The 23,532-nt window shown below is 41.7% G+C and overlaps 1 protein-coding gene across 1 annotated transcript; it reads left to right on the top strand.

Moving 5' to 3' along the window:
- The first annotated feature begins 297 nt into the window (after positions 1 to 297).
- Positions 298 to 17,108, top strand: PAPOLG (poly(A) polymerase gamma). Its single transcript, XM_036381435.1, has 22 exons — positions 298 to 554; positions 2,800 to 2,958; positions 3,054 to 3,120; positions 3,758 to 3,839; positions 3,923 to 4,032; positions 4,612 to 4,665; positions 5,719 to 5,830; positions 6,694 to 6,783; positions 7,357 to 7,495; positions 7,641 to 7,713; positions 7,798 to 7,918; positions 8,250 to 8,334; positions 8,626 to 8,679; positions 10,234 to 10,353; positions 10,606 to 10,715; positions 12,514 to 12,635; positions 12,723 to 12,892; positions 13,796 to 13,884; positions 13,962 to 14,032; positions 15,075 to 15,146; positions 15,737 to 15,790; positions 16,555 to 17,108. The coding sequence occupies exons 1-22, from the start codon at positions 298 to 300 to the stop codon at positions 16,651 to 16,653; spliced, it is 2,310 nt and encodes a 769-aa protein (XP_036237328.1). The 3' UTR covers positions 16,654 to 17,108.
- Positions 17,109 to 23,532: the final 6,424 nt, after the last annotated feature.

Below are 23,532 nucleotides of genomic sequence, written 5' to 3'. Positions count from 1 at the left end.
GCGGCAGCCGCCAGGGGGCGCCGGGCGGGCGGGCGGGCGAGCGGCGCGGGGGCCGCCGGGAAGGGGGCGGCGGTGCAGAAGGGCGGGAAGCGCGGGCGGCGGCGCGGGCTGTGCGCGCGCGCCATGAAGGAGACGCGCGGGTGAGGCGGCGGCGCCTTCCCGCCCTGCCCTGAGGGGACAGCGCCGGGCCGGGGGGGGGGAACACCCGCCGGAGCCGCCCCGCCAGGGGCCCGGCGGGCCGCGGGGGGGGCCGTAGCTGCCCTCGCCCACCAGGGGAGGAATTCCCGGTTGAAATAAATGGTGGAGTGCGGGTGGCGGGGCTGCCTCGCCCGGGTCTCACCGCGTGTGGCGGCGACGCCGTCGCCAAGCAACGGCAATGGCCGGCGAGGAACGGCGGTAACGGGGCTGCGCCTTGCTCTGGGGCTGCGCGTCCTGCGGAGCCCTGCGGAGGAGAGCCGAGCAGTGGCTGCCCGAGCCTCGGGGACGGGCACGGGGAGCGCTGAGCCGGCACAGCCGCCCGCGGGCTCCGCGCAGCATGAGCTGGGGCGGCAGCGGTGAAGGGTGGATTTGGGCTCCCCTCGATGAAGGTCCCAGGTGGTGGGGGTTTTCCTCCTTCCGTGTTTTCCCTGGGTTCTGCTGTTGGTTTGGTGGCTCAGGAGCCGGGCTCTGGTCGCTCAGCCCCGCAGCGATGGCTGAAGGCCTGTGCCGCTTAGTGTGACCTTAGCCCGGACCCGTGGTGTGTGGGGAGACACGCCTTGCGGCTTGGGGAGCTATAAATGAGGGGCAAAACCCGGAATAAATCCGTTTAGGATGGCTTTTTGTGTAAAAGTGTGGTTTGCCAGAAGAGACACACATTGGAGGTTTTTGCTGTGGTGCACAGGTTGTAACAAGGTTTGGCAAAATATTAAAGTGCAACAGGATTCTGGTTTAAGGAGAAGGCTGGTGGGTGAATGGGTGATGTGCCATGTGTGTTAGGATCCATAAGATCCCTTAATTATGTGCTTATATGCTTGAGAGAGCAAAGTAGGACTTCATTTATTTCTTACTCCAAAAGGGGCAACAAATTCTTCAGTTTCACTCAGTGAAACTTAGCAGGTGCTGCTTCCCTCACCTCTTAACTTGTGAGGTCAAACTATCAGTGATACGTGTAAGCAACTGAAAAATATCTATTGTTGACTGGAGGAATTTTATATGAATAATATTTAATTAAAAATAAACATATTTGATGCTAATAATATTAGGTTTATCTAATTGATACTGTGCTTTACGTCAATCTCCAGTTATATCATCTGTAGGCAGAATGAGGCAATGAAAGGCAGGTGGTGCCTTTTTGTGCCTTGGAAACATCTTAAATGCTGGTGTAGTCTAAATCCTGTCCTTGTTCTGTGCAAACTTTATGAAGTGCAAGTTGTACAATGCAAGCAATGCATAAAACATGGAAGCAGTTGCTGCTGTAGGTGTTTTAATTTAGTTGTAATGCACAGCAATTAAGTACAGGCTTTCCTCCTGTATTTGTTATGAAAATGATATCATGGGAAGGAAAATATTCATTATGAATATTTTTATTTATGAAGTGGAAATTGTCAATGTCTATAAACAAGGTAAATTAGGTCAAGGCCTAGTTAGGCTTGTAAATAAACAGCTTTTCTGACTGAGGACACCTGTTGATAGCACTACAGTCCTAATACCTCCCTCCCCAGCTTTTTGGAAAGCACAGAGAAGAAAGTATGAGAAACAGGCTTAGAGAGAGGAAAGGGGGCAAAAAAAACCCCTTATGTGACTAGAGGCTCTGTGTGTAATTGCATAAGGATACTTAAAGAGGGGGAAATCTCTTTAAGAGAGGGAGTAAAGACAACAATGAGAAATAAGGAGCTCTGCAGTAACCTGTCTTTTAAAAAAATCAAGTGGTGAAGCTTGCCTTTGAGCATTTCCTAATATTGTTCCAGCCAGCATGGGGTCAGGCACCTTAAACAGGTATAAATATGTCTTGCCTAACCCAGCAGATCTTTGAAACTGTACACATGTGAAGGAGGGAGATATCCTGCTTAAATAATGGCACAATTAAGCCTTAGGGTCTGTGTCTGGACCCTGATGAGATCTTTGGGGGTGTCTCCTCCTTTTGGTGCTGGTGTTTCTGTAGAGTTGTATTAAGCACCATTTTTACCTCCAGTCCCACTCCTTTCCTTTTGCATTACCAGCTGGAACCTTTCCTGGTTTCAGCTGGTAATGCACAATAAGGTGTTCTTTCTCCATTTGCCCCTTTCTAAAGCAAGAGGTTTATATGGTAATACACCAAATTTATTGCATCAACTCTGTTTAACAGACCTATATGCTTTACAATCAACTAAAAAGCCTTTCCTGAATCAGTAGAAACCTAACAAAAACGTTTAATTAAAAGATGTCGAATTGTTCTGTTTGGTGCTAGCAGGAAGCCTTTTGGAATATCCTTAAATTGAAACTGGCATGTCCAAAACTTGTGCTGTCTGTAGGGTTGCCCTTGGTGGGTTTCAAACCTTTTCATTTCCCAGTGATCTGTTCTGTGGGCTGGAGCAATGCAAATAAATTGTGTTAAGGTGGCAGCATCTTGCATGGTTTCTTACATCCATAAGTGCTTTTTTTTTAAAGTAGTTGTGAATTCTAAGTGAAGTCAAGTGTTCTAAAAATGATAAGCAAGATTTTTCCCTCATTTCTCTCAACATTGGGTGAAAGGGCAGAAATGGATTTGTGAAGTGTAAGCTAAGGGGTGTTTTCCTATAAGATTTTCTTCTTTCGTGTACTCATTCCTGTATTTTCTCTCAGTACTTCCAGGCAGCAGAACCAGTCTCAAGGGCACTATGGACTTACCTCTCCAATTAGCTTGGCTCCTCCTAGTGACAAAGACCACATCCATACTCAGAAGCTGATTGAGGCAATGAAGCCATTTGGGGTGTTTGAGGACCAGGAAGAACTCTATCACAGGTATAACAAGACTAAAATTTGTTAACCTCTTTGGTTTGTTTTTTTTTTTTATTTTATTTTTTTAAGCAAACTTAGCATGAGTTTTCTTTACACAGGACAACTGTTCTTGGAAAACTGAATAACTTTGTCAGAGAATGGATTTCAGAGCTTGCTGAAAGCAAGGTAAGAATTTTTTTTGTTTTTGTCAAAACAGCTGAAGCCTTTTGATTTAAAGACTAGGCTACTGGCATCTGTGCTGAAGTTCAGCTTTTAACTTCTTAAATATTAAGTAGAGCTGTAGTAACTGCCACTGAAATATGTTGTAAAAGGTATTTCATGATCAAGTTCTCACAGTCTTTGGGGAACTGAATAAATTCCTGCATTGGCTCGATCAGTTGACTCGTAGCTGTTAACAAAGCCAAAACAAGGCATTGTGGATGAGAAAGATGCTGAAATTGGCACTAATCTTGCCCCAGACAGCCTACAGCACTCAGTCTAGCTTGAAATTATGATTCTAGACATGCCCTTTGAATGGCTCTTAGCTGTGTTAATTTATGTGCCTCTGCTGCAGGGAAGTCTAATAATAGGTCTTAATTTGTATGAATTAATAGAAGTACTGCTACATCACCTATAATCTTGTTTTGGAGTGGCAAGCTCAACTTATTTCAGAAAAACAGAATTAAAACCTAATAAACTAAAATGTAAGGGAGTGAGAAGACATTGCTTATGCAGGCTGTTACAGTTTTTCTAAGTAACTTTCACACAAGTTAAATTTGCACAGAGGATAATGTGCATCTTAAACTTTCTCTTCTACCTACAGAATCTTCCCCCTTCAATAACAGAACAAGTTGGTGGCAAAATATTTACATTTGGCTCCTACAGACTTGGAGTACACACCAAAGGTAGTACTTTGAGTGCCTGGTCATAGCTCTGATGTTGGAAAGTGAGTTCCAGCAGTAACAGGAGAAATGGGATCTCCCTGCAGGTTCAGACATCGATGCCCTTTGTGTTGCTCCCAGTCACGTGGAAAGATCAGATTTTTTTCAGTCATTCTTTGAAAAGCTGAAGAATCAAGAGGAAGTAAAAAACCTGAGAGTGAGTAAACTCTCTGCTTGATAGATTGTGTAAATTGTACGGTAAGAATATTCATGTTAAAGACTTGCATTGGTAATGAATATCTTACAAGCCAAAGTTAAACCAGTTTTGAGTACCCTCCAATATACTGGTTTGTGCAGCATGAAAAAGTTGCTGTCCAGCTCTTGGCTCCTTTCCCCAGCGAGCACATCACAAAAGAGTTTTTGTGGTGCCTCTCCCCTCCCTGTGTTTTGGGAATGAGTCAGCTGTATCAAAAAGCAAGGCTGTCCCTGGAAGCTGTGTTTTCACCTTGGATGTAGGAAGGGCTCACAGCCACTGATACTGATGGCTTGTGCACTGTTTGTTACACCACACGATCAGCCTCTCAATCTCTTGCCTAAATAAGATCTTTTAATAAAATCTAGTACTGGTACCCTAACAGTGCTGTCCTACCTGAGAGTTATTAGCATTTTTTGTGTTTGGAAGGAACTAAATCTTTGTACTGAGTAGTTCAGTGTAAATTCTGTATTTCATCACAGTATAGGAAAAACTTCAAAGTAGCAAAAGGATATCTTATTAGAGATATCCTCTCCTTCACAGGCCATTGAGGATGCATATGTACCTGTTATCAAATTTGAATTTGATGGCATTGAGGTAAGAATTTTAATTTTTATTTGGGTTTTTTTTTTCACCTTTAAGTGAGATTTGTTTTTCCTGCTTTGGAGTAGGATAACTTTTTCATGGTTTTATGATCTTGCTGTTTTATGAGTTTTATCAGTACATTGCAGCACATTTAGGGAACTGTAATTAAACAGCCAGACCACAACCAATCCCAGAAAAGTAAAATGGGATCTTCTAGGAAAATAAGCCCCTGGCAAGCGTGGGAACATGAGTGACATCTTTTTTTACACCTGTGCTGCAGACCAGGGTAGCCTGCTTGGGTGGCATTTATCTCCCAAGGATGTGCAGAGTGGGAGTAGAGGCAGTGTCCTTGCTGCCTCCCCTGGGCTCTGACAAGAGCTCCTGTTCTGCAGGGGGTGTTTCTGTTGTGCTTCCCTGCACAAATCTCCTGACGTTCTGCTGCAAATCAAAAATGAAGTCCCTGTGAGACAAACAACATGGAAAATGAAAAGTAAAACTACTCACTGGACTGCTGCCTCAGTTTGTCAGCTGCAGGAGTCCTATCTGGAATACATTTCATGTAGAGAATAAATACCCACTTGCTGTAATACCTAAGTACCAAGTTACTGCTTGGTAATTACTATCATGAAGACACTTATTCAAGGACCTCTTTATGGCCTTTGTCTGGTACAGACATTCACAGAATAATTTGCTTGCTTCAGGTTATACTAAAAACCAGATGCTTAAGGCCTTACAGCATAAAGAAAATATTTTCTCATTTGTTGAAGTATAGTTGAAGTGATTTTAATTTGTCTTAATTTTATGGTTAATTAAAAATTTCTAAGTTTAGAGTAATCTTTCCAGCTTTCAAAAAAAAACCCCTTGCTTTCCTGAGCTTAAAAAAAGAGGTGGTTTTGTAAACAAATAGAGAACTTAGAGCAGTTTTCTTGTTTTCTGGCGAATAAATATTTATCTGTAGTCCACTAATTCTAAATACAAACGTTAACCATGTGACCACATGAATGTCCCTCACTGGTTTGCAAAGTGCTGCATTCTAAGTCATGTTTGACCCTTTTTCTCTTGAAGATTGACCTCGTGTTTGCAAAGCTCTCTTTGCCAACGGTTTCTGACGATCTCGATCTCAGGGATGACTCGTGCCTCAAGAGCCTGGATATAAGATGCATCCGGAGCCTGAATGGTGAGCATGTCCTGCACACCTTTGTAGAGACATTTAAGTTGGCACAGAATGCACATTGCACAGCCCATTTTCTGTACAAGATGCAGAAACTGATCTCCAGTGTACTTGAGTTCTGAGGAGGTGACCAGTGAGCCTAAATTTAGATATTTCAAGGAGTTGTGTGTTTACATAGACTTGTCTCATGTTTGTTTGATTGGTTTGTGAGCAGGTGCTCCAGCTTGCCCCAGAAATTCAGATGACTAAGTAGGGCACTTGATAAGAATGTATGAAGGATAAACAAGGTTGTTCATAAAAAAAAAAGTAGTTAAAATACCTGTAGTCTGACTTGCTCAATCTTTAGCACCAATTGGTTTAATGGTTGCTGGCTGTCAAAAGAAACTTAGCTTCTGGAATCACAGAGTATTTAGGGTTGGAAGGGACCTCTGGAGATCATCCAGTCCAACCCCCCAGCTAAGGCACGGTCACCTGGAGCAGCTGACCCAGGAATGTGTCCAGGTGAGTTTTGAATCCCTCCAGACAGGGACATTTCACAGCCTCTCATGGCAACCCATTCCAGTGCTCTGCCACCCTGTGATGTAAAGTTCTTCATGCTGAGGTGGAGCTTCCTGGGTTGTAGTTTATGCCCAAAACATCCTGTGGGGAGGCTTTATTTAAAATTTGTTAGTTGTAGTCTAAACAAAGCTGCTGAGGGCACGGGTTACCTAAAGTGATGCTGAAGGTTATGTGCAATCCACAATTTAATACAAAGCAAGTACTCCAGACCTGTTCTCCTAGACTTGAACCATAAGCTGTTGATCCTGTGTAGGAACACCTGAGTTGTGCCTGTTGCTGGGAACTCCTGTGCTTCCCCTTTTGTCCCGCAGGCAGCAGGGTCACAGATGAAATTCTGCGCCTGGTGCCCAACCTGGAGAACTTCCGCCTCACGCTCCGTGCAGTTAAACTGTGGGCAAAACGTGAGTGCCAGCGTGGGTTGTGGCCTTTGAACCTTTCATGCTCACTGTTGGATGTACCTCAGCTTTGGATTGCTATGTAAATGGCAGTTGTTACGTTGAAATCCTTTCAGTTTAGGTTCATGGTCTGTCCATGTGGTAAATTCCATGTGTTTTTTTTAGTGGAGAGGGAGTTCAGAGAAGAGGGAAGTGCTTATGAGACACTACTGCGTTGCTTATCAGGAACCTGACTACAAATGATAAAAATTCTCAATTAAGTGTAGAAGGAATAAGAAAGTCCCATTTGCCCAAATGGCTAGAGAAAGGTTCTGCCATTCTTCTAGTACTTTCTCTTCAGGGGAATTGAAGTGAAGCAGTAGGTGTAGCAGCACAAGCAAGTTTCACAGTAGCAATACTTTGGGATGTGGTGTGGTAATGATTCTTTTTCTCATCACTTGTAAGGACCAGCAATTTGGCCTTGCTGCATTGCAAAGATAAATAACATGGAGGCTGAAATGTATTAAGTATTCTATAGATTGTGCAGCTGGTGCTGCAAATTTGAAAGACCACAGACTAACTGTGTGGTATCCATTCCAGGACGTGGTGTTTATTCCAACATCATGGGATTTCTTGGTGGAGTCTCCTGGGCCATGCTGGTAGCAAGAATATGTCAACTCTACCCAAATGCTTTGGCCTCTACTCTTGTTAACAAGTTCTTCTTGATTTTTTCAAAATGGTAAAAGCTGTTTATTTTAATTTGCATCAAGAAGTAACACTTGTAGTTATTTATATCAAGATGTACATTGACAGCATTCCATGCAGCCTCGAACTGCAGAGCTTAAAATGGACACTTCACTGGTTTTTTTTTTTTTCTTCTATAGGGATTGGCCAAAGCCAGTATTGCTGAAACGACTTGAAGAGAGCTTCCTTAATTTACCAGTCTGGGACCCCAGGGTAGGTAGCCATTGCAATCAGAGTTGCATTAAAAGTTTGTTCTGCCCTCGGCTGGTGCTGAGCAGAGCTGTTGTAACCTCGCAGGTGAACCCCTCAGACCGGTACCACGTGATGCCCATCATCACCCCGGCCTATCCACAGCAGAACTCCACCTACAACGTGTCCGTGTCAACACGAGCAGTCATGGTGGAGGAGTTCCAGCGTGGTAAAGTACATTCTGTGCCTATCAAAGTCCCCTTCTGGCTCCATGAAACCGTGTCATCTGAATTAGTTTTGTTCAGTGAGGTGTTGTAGGTTTAAGATTTCTTTGGGAAGTAATGCCCATTGCGGGCAATAAGGCACCAGTTTTCCAATCAGCTGTTGTGGGATCTGCATTTTGTCAGTGGAATTCCTGCTTTTTTTTCTTCTGTCAGTTACTGTTACAATCTTTTAAACTTTGTCATGGCGATCTTTAAAAAATAGTCATAAGATTGTTTAAAGATTTTTGAAGAGAGATTTTAAAAAAATAGTGATAAGATTTTCAACCATATTTGTAGGTCTTGAAGTTACAGATGAGATTCTCAAAGGAAAATCAGACTGGTCAAAGCTCTTTGAACCACTGAACTTCTTTCAGAAGTACAAGTATGTATGAAGTCTGTTGTCTGAACTTGAAGTTATTTACTTAGCGGTTAGAATAATGCGTTTTAGCTTGGGTTCTAAATAGAAAATTGGATTGATGTGTTTCAGTTTAGGGCTTTTTAAAGAAACTGGAAGTAATCATATAAATTTTGGTACATATAAGCCTAGGGAAGATAAGAGAAGCTGTCTTATGCCACTCACAGCATTTTTCCTACCAAGAAGAAAAATCATCTGATGTTTAGAATGTAGGATAAAATCTTGAGCTAGTGTACTCATTTGCCTTTCTTCTTCTAGACATTACATTGTGCTGACTGCCAGTGCCTTTACAGAAGAGCATCACCTAAACTGGTAAGTGCTGCTTTAAATGTGGCTCCAGTGCAAAACTGAAAATCAATTCAATGTTGCACCACATTTTTGTTAATTGTGTTAACAAATAAAGTCAGTAACTATGCAACTAGGCATGGAATACACCCCCTTCCCTCCCTGCTTTGAAGACCACTGTTCTAGAGCCTTACACTTGTTTTCATAAAGAGTTTTACTGTAATATTTAAGGACTAGGTTGCACTGATGTGTAGTCAGCCTATTCCAGACCTGCTTTTCTTCAATGAAAGGAGATTTGCCAACAATTACTTGTTTAAACCATGTGAATGTGCTGAGTCACTGTGAATTTTGAAATAAGGGGAAATGGTGAGGAATTAAGGCACTGTAATGTGCGTTTATTGACTTTCCAGTGGGTTTCTTTGTTAAGAAATTAGTACTTTGCTTGCTTTGCTCAATTAAGGAAGCAAAATACCTCTCTGTAACAGACACCCATTCTGAGGGCACTTGCTTTTATTTCAAAGTTTGGCTTGCACCTTAAGTCAAATAATTCTTGAGCCACCTCTAAAAGATATGTTTAATGTTTAAAATAGTTTTAATGGGTAATACCTTTTATCTGAGCTTTCTAAAATATTCACCTAAAAATCTTATCAGCTGCAGCTTGATATCAGTTACAGTTGTGTACAACAAGGTGTATGGGCAGAGGGCCAAATAATTTTTAATGTGAAATGTTCTTGAGTGAACAAAGCTTATTGTACCTCACAATAAAGACAAGGGAAATTCTGGCTGTGGTAAGAGCTGATGTTGTTTTTTTTTTTTTTCAGTGACAGAAATAGAGGCAAATTTTCCAGTTTTGCAGCTTGGGAAAATGATAAGCAGAAGATAAACTTGCTTCAGTCTATTATAAGGAACAGTTTAGTTCACCAGTTCTTGAGTGGATTTGGAAATAGATAATATATCTGTTATTCATCAACATAAGATGTTTTTGAAGAACATACAGATTTGTGACTGCTTTTAAAGTTAACAGAGTTTTAGGCAGAAGGATGAAATGCCAGTACTTTATTGAAATTAAAGCCCTTGTGGTTGTGATTCATCTCTTAGGGAAGTTTCTGAGGAGGGTGTTGACTAGATGATTTGTTTATTAAAATAACTATTTTTACATTTTCACTGATCAATCTGCAAGAAGAATTGCATCTTTACTTGGGTGTAACTGAACAGCTGTGCTTGAGCCTTTCCAAAACCACTGTTCTCCTTGATCCTTGTGGCAAAAAGGAGTTTTGCTGCACCCCAGAGGTGCTGGGATCTGCTCCTTGTTATTTTCATCATAGGTCACAGGTGGGAGTGTTGTATCTGAACTGTGCAGAGTACACGCAAAACTTACTTGTCTCTGTCTTTAGAAACAAAAGCACAAATGTCACTGGGAACATCTCAAATTACAGATGTATGTGATATAAAGACCTAGTGTCTGCTCAGCTGGATGAAACTTGGTCCTTGTTGATTGGTTAACACTGTGTTACAAGAAGGCATCTAACTGATGAGCTGGAAACAGTTAAAAATGAATAAAATACCTCTTGTTTTTATTAGGATTGGCCTCGTGGAGTCCAAAATCCGTGTGCTGGTTGGAAACTTGGAAAGGAATGAATTTATAACTATTGCACACGTGCAGCCACAGTCTTTCCCTGGCAATGAAGTTCTCTATAAACAGTGAGTTGTTTTACTTTTCTGAAGTGCACATTGGCCAAATTGTATTTTCATTCCCTCAGCTCATTGATCAGAGGGGCTCAGTGTGTCTCTGGCAGGGTCCTGAGCACATAAAATCTTCTTAAAGAAGGGAGCAGTTCAGGGAGAAGTGCTCTGAGAAATTAGTCTGGGCTATCTCTAAACTGAACAGCTCAAATGTACCAGAATCCAAGTGACTGGTGCCCAACTCAGGTTTGTGAATCTGTCTCTTTTTAGGAGTGGATATGTATCAATGTGGTTTCTTGGGCTTGTGTTTAAGAAAGCAGAAAGTGCAGTAAAGACTAACGTTGATCTAACACATGGGATACAGTCATTCACAGACACAGGTAAGGCTCTCTTCTTGCTCTAGACTTGTAGAGTGTCATTCTTTTTATTCCAGTGCAAGTTGCTTCACAAAGTGCTTCCTTTTGTTATTAGATAGCAACATATAAAAGATTAGCTTCAAAAACACATTGTTTTGACATTTGTCAAAGTAAGGCCATCTTAAAACAAAAGTGTGTTACAGTCATACACCATGTGCCATATGTGAAACAAGTGCATTTCTTGTAGGGGCAGTCAGCTGTGAAGCCCAGGGATGCCCATTTGCTGGGGTAGCTATACTTGTCAAACAGTAGTCAGCTGCTGAACTTTGGAAGTGGGGAGTGACTGTGTCAAGCTCTGAAACGAGTTGTTGATGCCTGTTGATGGTATTTTTCCAAGACAGTTAGTGTATAATGTGATCTCAGAACTGTGGAAGTCACTGGGTTGTCACATAGTAATTACATGCATGTAAATTTTCATGTCCAAAGTCTGATACTACTTTTGATAGATGTAGAAATAAATTAATATGGCAAGTGTTGTTAGATAGTGCTAGAATAATAAGGAAATTAGGCTATTCTGAGTGATGAGTGTGTTAGGACAGAGTTCTGAACAGTGTAATCCTGTAAATGTTTGTTGGAGTTTTCCCATAGCACCAGCATGACTTCTGTGTTGTTTTGCTCAGATGACATGAGTAAAAGCAGTAAAACCCAACCTTCTTCATAGCTCGTGCTTGGGATATGAGAAAAGTACAGAAAAATGCATCAGAACTCTCATCTGAGTTACAAGCCAGGCAGGGTGATTTCCTCAGACTTGCACTGCTGTCTGTACTTGCTGGTTACATCCAGTGGCACTACATTTCAGTGGCAAGTGTGAATTATGGTGATGAGATTTATGTGCTGCTGAGAGGCCAGAACTAATGGTAAATCCTCTGTGCACAAACATTGTTAGCGTGGCTGTGGGCTCTTACTTTAGCTGTGTGCTCTCACAGCCTGTGGTATGTGCTGGGTGTAGGGTGTGAATCCAGAGAGAATTGAACAGAAAATCTGTTCCTTGAGAGGTGGGAGATCATTTGGAACCAGTAGTTCTGTGCTAGAGAGCTGTTACCATGTGCCTTGACTTTGAGAGAATAATTTTAGAGGGCAAAGATTAATTTCAAGTTGAGGAGCCCAAGAACAGAAGGCTCAGTTTGGAGGGCTTTTGTTCAGTGAACTTTATTTCCCTTTTACATACAAATTATTGAATTTCATTTGAAGGAAATGTCAATACTGGTGTGTGGGCTCATCTCTGTGCTTTTACTTCACCTCTGGTCTCCTGTGGAAAGCCTTTGGGTTGCATATCCTTGCTTTGATTCCCACTCTGTGTGTTAGAAGCTGACTTTCCAGTTATGCTCAGTGATAGGCCAGTTAGATAAGCTTATCTAAATGTGCCTTAACTCTGTAATAACTGCTGTGCTGCTATAGCCTTTGCCAGTTGCATAAAAGGCTGTTTGCAGGCAGTTGAGAAAAACCTGTTTAAATTGTAGTGAGTCTGTCAAGTCATATGTCCCTAAAATCCAGTCTGGCTTCCTTGGACAGATAGAATTTAAAAATGCAAATTTGAACTCAAACAGCTCTTGTGGCTGGGCTGTGGTGAATGGAAAATGGCCATCACAGGTCACAGTCACCTTTTTGTGATGATGGGAATGCTTGGGCAGTGTTTTGTGTAAACTTAAGCTGGGAACTCTTCATTTGGGCTGGGCAGTCATGTTTCTAAAGAAACCAAATATAACTGACCAGCACTAATGCAAACATCCCCACTAAGCTACAACACTGTTTTTGATGTCAGTTTACAGGCAGGCCAGTGCCCTCAACATCCTAAAGGAAGGTATGAAGATTGAGGCAACTTATGTGAAGAGAAAGCAACTCCATTATTTTTTGCCAGCAGGAACCTTACAGAAAAGAAAGAAGGTATAATAAAAATTCAGCGCTTCTGGTAATTTTTAATAAAAGCTTTAATGATTACTTGAAGACTTTATTTTTTAACTGTCGTTTCAGCAAAGGGTGTCAGATATTAGTCAAAATAATAGTGGACTTCAGTGCAAAAGGTCTTCTTTAGGTGAAAGCTGTTCGGATGGTTCCAAAGACAGAGATTCCAGAACACCCTCTAATTCCTCTTCGTTAAATAAGATATCTAAGTTGGACATCTCTACAGCAGAGACAGAAAGGTTAGTGCCATAACCTTGGAACTGTGGAGAAGCTGCTTTTAACTGACTCACACTGTAAATGAGTCTAGGATTTCTAGTTTGGATCTATGTGGATCATAAGCATTTGGAGGGCTCTAAAAGCTTCAGGAACAAAGCTGGAATCTCCATTGGGCAAGTGGTAGGAGACCAGGTTAAAGGAATCCTTGAAAAAATCTAAATATCCATGAACATGGAGGAATGGAGAACTTGACACCAGGGAAATTTAGTCTTGAATGTAAATCTTCACAGTTTAGTGGGTAACTTGAAGCTGGAGTATTTTATGTGCAAGTGACTGTTCTTTCTAACAAAAAGTACTGGTAATGCCAAGTAGATTAAGTTCTAATGACATACTGATTTTGGTGTCAGAAACACCAGAGCTGCTGCTGACTTAGTGGAGTGGTATGAGAACTCGGGCAGTAAAAGTCTATCACTTCCTGGGAAGTCTGTTTATCCCTAAGCACAGGAAGGATATGTAATCTTGAGAGTAATTGCCCAATCCTACCAAATGTGTGATACCTGCTCTCTTCAGAATGTTTGATACTGTAGAAGTCACATAAAAAAAAAATAAACCACAAAAAATTGTGTGGACATCTGGGTAGAACAGAACAGGGGTTCAAAGCAGCCCAAGTGCTGGGTGGAACTAATCTGGGAGGATATGTCAGCACATAAAGACTCAGTAAAGGAAATGCTTGAGTTTAAATCTGCAGTCTGAAATCCAGCAAAATGGTGGTCTGGTGCTACGTTGTCTGGGAGGTTGTGTTGTTTGATAGAGCTCTGACAAGGGGCTAAGGAGGTCGGTGTTTGTCTTGCATGCACTTTCTGGAAATGACATATACAGTATCTCACAAACTAGCATTTTATAACTCGAGTGTTTGACTTTTATAGAAATGTTGAATGTCAGAGTTGTAGTGGTGCCAACAGTGTAGCTGAGCCATCCACGTCTAAGGGACTTTGCATTCCTGTGACTGACCCAAGTATGTATTTGAAGTGGTAGGTGGAATGTAGTTTATCATTTCGTGGCCAAACTCTAAAAGCCAGGTGTCTCCTACAGAAATGGAGGCTACAGTTGCACTAAGAACATCGGGACCTCCCATTGGTTGCACCATTCCAGGATATAACACGGTTTGTCAACTCAGAGCGTGTTTTGTGCAAGAGCAGCATAAATTAAGTGGGACTCTAATCACGGATCCTAGGAGTGCTTCACCTAAGCAGCATTATTCACCAAGCTCTAAAGTATCTCGTCCACCAACAGCAGGAGAATGCCCCCAAAAAGCCATAGATGGAGAAAAGGCAAGAAGGGTGGGCTAGCCCAAGGAGGGTTGAAAGCAGTATTGATTACTGATGTAGAACAAGTTAAATAACTGAAAATGAATGCATTTATACATCCCCAAAGGATTTAGGAATCTAAATTTACATTCTAGTTGGACTAGAATGTAATTGTAATGAATATGATGTGTAACTATTAACATATTTTCAAGATCTGGCACTTAATGACTGCTTCTCATCAGGTGCCAAGTTATCTAAATACTCCTGTGCTTATCTGTCACTGCAGTGACCAATTGCTGAATGAACTGTCTCATCTGGAAGCAGTTCTTAATTCAGAAAAAAACTATCTCTAAACAAAGAAGATATGAGTCTTATGACTGTAAAAGTATGAGCTAATCTGTTTCTGGCAGATGCTTTTTGAGTGCCTGTTGATAGTTGTGCTGCTTTAGAAATCAGCAGCCTACTCAATAGGTCATTACTTGTGAAATGATACTGTGGAGTTTCTTGTTAAATCTTGGTTTGTGGAACTTCTAGATTAGTATTTCATTTGTTTTATTCCTATGTGTAAATATCCTTAAGTAGCTGTTCTTGCAGCTTGACCTCTGATTTGAGGCACAAGCAAAGAACAACCAGAGAAAGAACCCTCAACTTTGACACTTAAAAAGAATCCTCTTGTAGAACTGTAATCTAGTGCTGAATATTGCAAGTACAGATTTCAAGGCTTGGGTAGTAGGGCTTTTTCAGAGGCTTGAAATTCCTGTGGGGTAATAGTGGACTTGTGTAAATATTCTTTTAAGAATGGCCCCTAATACATCTAATGTGTTGACTGGGAGCTGTACCCAAATAAGAGAATTTTAGCACAGCAATTATTTTGAGTCTGTGTATTTTGTTCCTCCAGCTAAACGTGTGGGACTCGGATTTCACAGAAAGTGGATACCCTCAAGATGGGAGGAAGAGAGCTACAAAAAATGTAATTAAGTGATTTTACTCAGTGGACTAACTGAAAAGCTCAATAGTTTGGTGATTAGACTGCCTCACATAAATTCTCTGCATGTTTATTCATGGAAACAAAAATACACTTTTTGGTTTAGATTATTTCAGTCCTCATTCCCCAAATATTACACTCATATGACCTATCTTTTAAATGTTACTGTTAGTTGATTTGGTAGTGTCTAATTCATTTCCATGTTTGAAATAATACTGAATTTTCTTTTCAAAACTATTTGATTCACTGATGTAAATTAAAACTGCTGTAAAGACTAAATCCTTTGGCCTCTCAGAGGGAAGATAAAGAGCCTTGCTGTTCATGGTGCTTGTTACTGAGGCATAAACTCTTGAGGGCACACCCTCAAATAAAGATGAGATCTTGGTGGTGAGGGCTGAAATACCTGAACCACTGTCTGTGTGGTTTTAGGGCTTCAGGATACCTAAACCCACGCCCCATGGGGTGGAGGTTGTTAATGCATGTATGATTTTAAGGTATCCTTGCTGCCAGAACTTGCTGCCTCTCAGTCAGGAACCTGGCAATACTGCCTAACAAATCCCTTCTGGCTTTTTTAGGGTGTCCTTGATGGAAAATCCATGCAGATTCCAGTGATCACATCAAGATCACAGGTATTTACTGTGCATTTGTATTCATAGGTAAAGCAGAGCCAGTTTTCATCACATGTACAAAGGTTGATGTACCATTCCACTTGGTGGTTTGAAGATGAGCAGGGTTTTGCCTGTTGTGCTTCCAACAAATTAAATAAATGAGCAATGACCTTCAGAAAAGCCAAAGTTTCCAAGTTTTGAACTTGGCAAACCACATTTCCATGCCCCCAGACACTGAGTTTGTGTCCTGGTTTGGTTTTCTTGTACTGTTATCAGTACTTGTATACTGATTTCTGTGATGAGACTTGGAAGCTTTGAAGTCTATAGGTGACTTAACTGCTCTGTGTCATGTAGAATGTTTTGAAATTGAGGGCTGTAAGACTGGAAGTGATCCAGACAGTAGAGACTCTGTTTTCCTGATCCATGGATCTGAGAAAAATCTTTCTTTACTGTGCTGTTGAGCAACTCTAATTTCCCCCCCCATCAGGGATATACTGGTCTCAGTTCATGCAACAAAAGAATTGTGCAGAGGGGAAAATGTTCTTCCTCTGGATATGGTGGTAATTCAATAAGTGGTGTGGTTAAAAAAAAGAAGGCTTCTCTAAAAATGGGTTTGAGCCATACAAGTTTAGTACATAAACAGTGTTACACAAAGAATGTTATATTCAGCTAGGAAAGGGTTTATCTGCTGCTACTTCTGAATTAATGAATTTTAAATTAATTCAATTATTGATTAAAAAAATCCTTTTTTTTTTTTTGCTGTGGCATCTGTTTGTGTGTTACAGAGGCTTTCCAGTAAAGAACTGCCAGATTCTTCATCTCCTGTTCCAACAAATAGCATTCGTATTATTAAGAGATCCATCAAACTTACCCTTAATGGGTAAGTGGTTGATCTTCAGGTGAAGAGGATAATCACTTGTTACCAGTCCTTATTCTGAGTGTGTGTTGTAGTTACTAACAAAGGTAGAAGGTTACTGTGCCCCTACTGTAACTGACCAGCTAAAATCATGGTCTGATTTTTATACTGCTGTTGGATGCTTGCTTCCTTTTGAACTACTCTTTGCATGTGCTTGTAACAGTTACCTTTAGGAGTTTTTTTTTAAAAGTCTAAATTGTCACCAGCTGAAACAGCTACAAAAACCAACCTGTCCTGTGCCTTGGATTCAGAATGTATAAATGCCACCAGGGTTAATTAGTTGCTGCAACCACATTCTGTTTTCGAGTGCGTACGAGCGTGCTTGTGTTCCTTTGTGCTTGCCTAATTCATGTGCATGCATTGTTCTTCTCTCCAATTATCTTCCCATTTGGCACACCATGCACTCCTGTGCTCCTCTCACAATGGTGCTCAGCTTCCTTGCAGCTTGCCCCTGCCTTGCACAGCCATGCGCTGCACAGGTGCTGCCTCCCATGGAGGCCCCTAAATGAGTTCAGTATTGAAGGAAATGCAGCAGAGGATGCTACCAAGGTATGGAGATTAGACAGACATGTCCCATGCTGTGTTATCTGATACTTTTCTTTGTCTCAAGACTGCTCCAGCGTGAGACTTGAGAGGTTTTTTTGTGTCACTGGGTAGTAAAGCCCAACTTTGAGCACACAGCAAAGATGCACTGAAACATTGCAACAGATGAGGCTGTCCTGACACTACTGCCCACCTGCAAGCTGCATGCAGAAGGTGGTTTCAGATAAACCCTGAAAGCTGTTCTAAATGCTTACATGAAAACCTGTCCTAGTCTTGAGTCTGGTTCTGTAAACTGATAGCACTGCTTACCCAGCTAAATGCATTAGGGTTTTGGGGGGTGGGGAGAAATTCTGATTATATGAAACAAGTATTATGCTATTTCTCTACTGTAATTTCTTTATCATTTGGTGGTTTCATAAGTGAACTTGTAAGTTGTTTTTCCAGAGTATTTTTGTATGTACTGTAAAAAGCTATCTTCAAAGTGAAATTTAAAATCTTTAGTCTCTTTTTCTTTTTTTTTCTTTTTTTTTTTTTTTTAGAGCAGATGGGATCTGCTTAAAAAAATGTAAACAACTAAACCAACTCTAAAGGGGTGGGAGGAAGGCAGTGCCAGAAAAAAGCTTTCTACAGAATTTTAATGTCATAGAATCATTTAGGTTGAAAAAAACCTTCAGGTTAGAGTCCAGTAGTAAACTTAACACTGCCACATCTACCACTGAACTGCCATGCTAGAGTAAGTCTGAGGAGACCAGGAACACTGCTTTGCTTTCCCGCTTCTGCTAGATCTGGGGTTTGATTTAATGCCCTCTGCATTTTGCAGTTGGCCAACTGCACGACTCACCTGAAATCCCAGTTTGATATGTGGACAAAGATACCCCTGAATTGTTTTAAAATTAGTTGCTTGTCTTGAGGAGCAAATCTGAGCTCTAAACATCTTAAGTATCCACCTTAGTGAGGAGAGTGAAGGATTGTAAGGAAATAAGAGGTGGTATCTATCTTGTCATGTCTTAACTCCTTAGCATTCCCTCTGCTGCTCGTATCCCAAACCCTTGGGGAAAGCATGGCTACATTTATCACAATCTACTTGGTTTTTTTCCCTTATTCTCTGGTTTCCAGCTTGTTTCAAGTGCAATTTATCCCTTAGAAATTGACCTTAGTGAGTTTTAGGCCTTATTCTTCCTTCTACCCTCCAAAACCCCCAAAGCTTAGACTGCAAGGCTTTGATTTAGGTTAAAATTATCAAACAGTACCGCTGTTACTTAAGTGGCTTTCAGCAGAACTACACCTTGGGTTTGTAAAATGGTTGCCTCCTTTTTGTGACCTGTTCTAAACCAGCGGCACTCAAACATTGTCACTTCTGTGTACCAGTTACAGTAGGTCTACAGCTTCAGCACCTGTGTAAACACAGATCCATCATGAATCTGAGGTAACTAAAGCTGAAGTAGGTGATAAGATAAACAGCAAAAGGAATATGGGAAGTGTTTTGTAGTAGACTACAGTCCTGTAATATTCCATGCGTTTAAATTCTTCCACATGAGTGTTCCAAGACTGTTTAAGGGATCATTTTCCCATAGGCTCTATGTCAGCACATGCACTTATGCAACTATTCTCAAACTAAAGTAACCTAGCTATGGATATACCTTTACACAGATCATTTTATTTTGCTCTTGCTTTGTGGTTAATCTTCCAATTGCTCTTTATGAATTTTTTTTTATTTTCTTCCTCACTCTTAGGGTTTTAAGAAGAATGTTCAGGGTTTTGAGAAGAGCATTCAGGAAGAATTTAGGTTACTTGTTTCTCAGACTTGATCCATTGGTGAATTACACGTCTTATCTTAATGTGTCTTGACATATAAGGATGTCAAGTGTGATGTTAAGTGACGTCAGTGTTCTGGAGTTTCCCTGGATGCTGCAGAAGTTCGATGCTGCCCCAGGACCCTGAGATTAGAATTCAGCTGTTTGTAAATAAAGTTCAAACTTACTCAACTTGGGTGTTCTCCTCTGTTGAAGTGATTGGAAGGGAAGTTACTCCTGCCTGAGGGAAGCTCTTTGCTCTCAGACTTCCTCCAAACGTTGTTCTTTTCTCTCTGCTTTCTTAGCTGGTTGCTGGGTGTCTGGCTTGAGCAGGGGTCCCTCATCTCAGTCTCTTCCAAGAGGAGCAGCTCTGCGCTGAAATTGTCTCTGGTCAGTAACTTTGAGCAAGAAGTTGCCTTGCAGGAGTTAACATCTGTGGTTTTACTTGCTAGGTACAAGCAAAGAAGCAGTTAATGTGAAGTCACCTACATTTTGGCTGTAGCAATTGATTTTCCTGTAGGAAGTGAGAGAAAGTGCTTACTTTTTGCCTTAAGGGGGAAAAAGCAAAGAGGAAAAAAGGTATCTTGAAATTTGTTCAACGTGGTTGTGGGAGAGAGGGGGCTTACTAACCCTGTCTTATGTAACACTGAGTGACATAAGCTGCTGAGCCTAAAAAGACCAGCAAAAACTCCTGGCTGTATTTTAGCAATTACCTCATCACGTTTCTTATAAAGAGTGTGATCCTGTGCATTATTCCAGTAAATGAAGAGCCGTGCTCGGAGGCTGCAGGCGAGGGGCTCACGGCCAGCCCAGCCCAGCCGGCTGCTGCCTTCTCCCTCCCTGCCCGTCCCGGGGGCTGTGTCCGTTCCCGGCTCGCAGGGGCCCCGTGCCCGTCCCGGCGCTGGCTCTGGGGGCTGCCTGCTGCCCCCCTGTGTCCTTTCCCGGCTCGCAGGGGAGCCGTGCCCGCTCCGGGGGCTGGCTCTGGGCACTGCCTGCCCGCTGTGTCCTTTCCCGTGCCCGTCCCACGCCCGGGCTCTTTCCTGCCCCGGGGCTGCGTGTGCGGTGACAGTGCCGCGTGTGGCCACCGCGGAGCGTCACTGCTGCCCTGGGCTGCCGCTGCCACCGGCTGCGGGGACACCACAGCCCCCCCCGATGTGCCTGCCTTGCCCTGAGCGCCCGGGGACGGCGTCCACCCTGCGCTCCTTGCTGCCTCCATGGACTGTCCCAGGGATGGATGAGGGTTTCTCCATCCATCATCTCCCCTGGGGTACCGGCCCCTGAGCGTGGCCCAAGGGCTCAGGGCTCCAGGCTGTTGGACCTTGGGTGTTACTGTGGGAGGATCTTGACAAAGCAGTAGCCTGGGGGACTGATTTTTCTCTTATTCTGGAAAATACAGCCTGTTAAAGTCTCAGCTGTCTGACCTTCAAGAAATTGATATGGACTGCTCATCCTTGAGCAGTTCCTCTTTCCTGGGAAAAAGGATACTTCTGAATCCTCCTGCTGTCTTCTCCCAACCTTGTTTCTTATTCACACCTCATCTTTTTTTCATTCCTTCTGATCTCAGACTCTTCTTGCCTGTTTTCCTTTTCTCTCTGATGATTCCCATTTCCCTCTTGCACCTGAGTCCCTCTTTCTGAATTTGAACTGGGTAATCATTATTTGGTAGTGATGAGTAAAACTGCCGTGAAACTAGAGGAGAAATAACCTGCCCTGTTTCAGTTTCAGCCTGTGGCAGCCTGGCAATCAGCTGCCTGCTGTGGGCACCATCCACCTCACTCTCTGCATGTCTGTGCAGTGGACAGAAAGCTAAAATTTTGGCTACTAAAAGCAAGTCTGGCAAACATGCAAAGTCAATCTTTTCCAAGGAAGAGCAAAAAATCCCAGTAATGACACCAGCACAGCTTCCTCACTAAATTTCATGTCCTTGTTTCTGAAATGCAAAGGAGTTTCTTAAAAGCTTAAGGATTCTTTGAATATAGTTAAAGTATATGTTCCCCATGGTCATTCGTAGAAAAATGACTGAGTCATATTTGTTCTGTTTTTCCTAAAAAATCGTGTAAAGGGGCAGTGTGTGTGATCATGTGAAGAAAAGGTGTTGGCAAACTGGGAGTGACTGAAAATGTGGCCTTAAACTAGGAAGTGTTGACTAGCCATAACCAACAATGTGTGTTGATGATAATTGATAAAAATAAGAGGCTGTAGCAAGTAGGTACTAAAGCTAGAACATGCTAGAATTTCTGTTATCCCTGCAGTTTTAATTCTGCTCTGTTTTTCCAGTGTGGTCACTTGGCCAGAACAGAAGGTTATACCACCTACTCTTGAGTGCATGCATGCAAGGAAGAAAAGCTGAGGTTTTGTGAATCACTGATGTGTAATTCTTGGCTAAATGCCTTCAGCACTGCTTTGGAACGATGTTTGTTGTGATTTTTGTTAGATTGTTTTTCCTCTTTTTATTTATTTGATACTGAATTTTCATTTTAATATGTACAGCCTTAAGCAGAAAGGCAGAAACCTGTCATAATGAGCAATCCAACAGAGATTTCTAATAACTAAGCCAGAGAAATACCAGCTATTTTACAGTTCTGCATTTTCTGCTCTCTCAAATGAAACAGGCATTAGGCTGTCAGGAAACTGAAAGCTGGTGCTGGCTCTGAATTGTATTTCTGAAAGTAAAGTCTCTGTTTCTTGCGTGACTTGGAGCTGGTCATTACATTCACTTTTGGTTTTGCCTAGATGGTACAGGATATGTTAATTTTCTCCACTCATTCTGAATGTTTTTACAGGTCTTTAATTGATTCTGTATGTTACTTGCTATTCAGGATAACATGTTGGGAGGGTCTGTAAAGAAACCTGGTATCGCTTTTGTTCAAAGCATTTACCAAATTTGCCAAATCATGAACCACTGGAAAATCATGGAAACAGTATCTTCTGTAGAGTGATTGCTTGCAGTAATTTAGTTACAACCAAATGAGACAAAAATATGCCCCTGGGAATTGTATTTTGAGGAAAATGACCGTGTTGCAAGCAGTGAAGTACTAGCAATGAAAAGGCCAGGGAATCCCCTGTTTCTGTTCCTCTGTTCACCCACTAAATAAATCCTGCCTTACACTAAATGGTAAATTGTGCAAGTACAGAGATGTTCACTCTGCTGTAATTCAGGGTAAATGTTCAGTACATGCCTGTAAAGTTATCAATCAGTTTACTAAATACTATTCCTCTTCCAGAAATGAGTCAGCAGCAGCATGTTAATTTTCTCTCCCATTCATACATGTTGTGACTTCAAATAGGGAAAATTCAGTCAAGGTAATATCTCATTTTTCTCTAGACTCTGGCTATTTAAAGTTGGTTTGGGTTCACCTTTCAGTAACAAGTAAGCTGAGGTGGATTGTCCAGCAGCCCAGCTGTGGAGCTCCAGCAGAGGTTTGTATGTTCAAACACGAGTCTTGTGTTCAACCTTAAAGGTCACCCCTGATTTCAGTGGCTGTGATGTCAGTGGGGAAACCCTGCTGCACTTTTGTCTGTTCTCGTGCAAAGGTCTAAAAACGTCAAACAAAAGCAAAGCCATTACTCAGAAAAGTTTAAGGCTAGAGAATAGAAACTAATCATAGTCTCAGTGACTTCTAAGCAACACCACAATATTTCATCAGCTCCTGCTTGTATGAGAACTTCATTCTGTTCTCAGTCACTGTTTCTTTAGCTTAGCTTGTTTTGGTTTTCAACTACTTCTTAAGATGTTTTGTTGACAAACATGGGATAATCTGTCTGTTAAGTAATGGATACCACTAACACCAATGTCTAAGATGACTTCTTACCCAAAATAATTGGACAGAGTGCCCACCAGAAGTTCCTTATTATTGTTTTGGAATTAAGTATCGTGCATTTTTTCCCAAGGCTTTCCTTCTGCTTTAACAGATGAACCTAAGGTGTAGAGATTAACCATTTATGAAGGGCCAGACAGAAATTTTGTGGCTAAGACCAGAAACGGAAGCCAAGTTCCCTGAATGTGAGACCCTTTTTCTTTAGTCAGGCTGTCTATGCCCACAGTGGGGATTCCCAGTACACAAGTTACTCTATCTGCCTAAGGACTGCTTTAAGGGTTCGGTACTTCTAGAGACTACTGACACCAGCTATTGATTTTTAACCCACTATTTACATGATAGCCCACTATTCTTTCTTGTTGCTTTTTTATAAGCTTGCAAATTAAACAACTTTTCCTTTCAGACTATCTTCCTAACAACAACAATTCAAAAAATCACAAATTTGTTTCCTGCTTATTTTTGTTTCTCCATAAAAAAAGTCTCACTAAGAATTTTAGCACAACCCACAGTGCCACAGGACTGCCAGATGCAAACTAACACCTTATTAAGTACTCATGGGTAAGTTTTTATGTCCTAATATTGTGGGGGTGAGTGAGAGTGGTAAGGAAGAATCTCAATTGTTCTTGATAGTAAAATTGTAAAAAAAAAATATAGGGTGACTTATTTTCTAAGGAGTATCTCTAGAAAAGGAAT

The sequence above is a fragment of the Molothrus ater genome, chromosome 3 (assembly GCF_012460135.2).
Source record: "Molothrus ater isolate BHLD 08-10-18 breed brown headed cowbird chromosome 3, BPBGC_Mater_1.1, whole genome shotgun sequence".
NCBI lineage: Eukaryota > Metazoa > Chordata > Aves > Passeriformes > Icteridae > Molothrus > Molothrus ater.
Note: the sequence above shows the minus strand (reverse complement) of the source record. Positions and strands in the feature narration are given on the sequence as shown.

Excerpts from the sequence above, each read along its gene's own strand:
- PAPOLG (XM_036381435.1), top strand. The coding sequence starts at position 298 with ATGGTGGAGTGCGGGTGGCGGGGCTGCCTCGCCCGGGTCTCACCGCGT. Across the intron at positions 3,840-3,922 it reads ACTTGGAGTACACACCAAAG|GTTCAGACATCGATGCCCTT; the intron begins GTAGTACTTTGA and ends ATCTCCCTGCAG. Across the intron at positions 7,714-7,797 it reads TACCAGTCTGGGACCCCAGG|GTGAACCCCTCAGACCGGTA; the intron begins GTAGGTAGCCAT and ends GTAACCTCGCAG.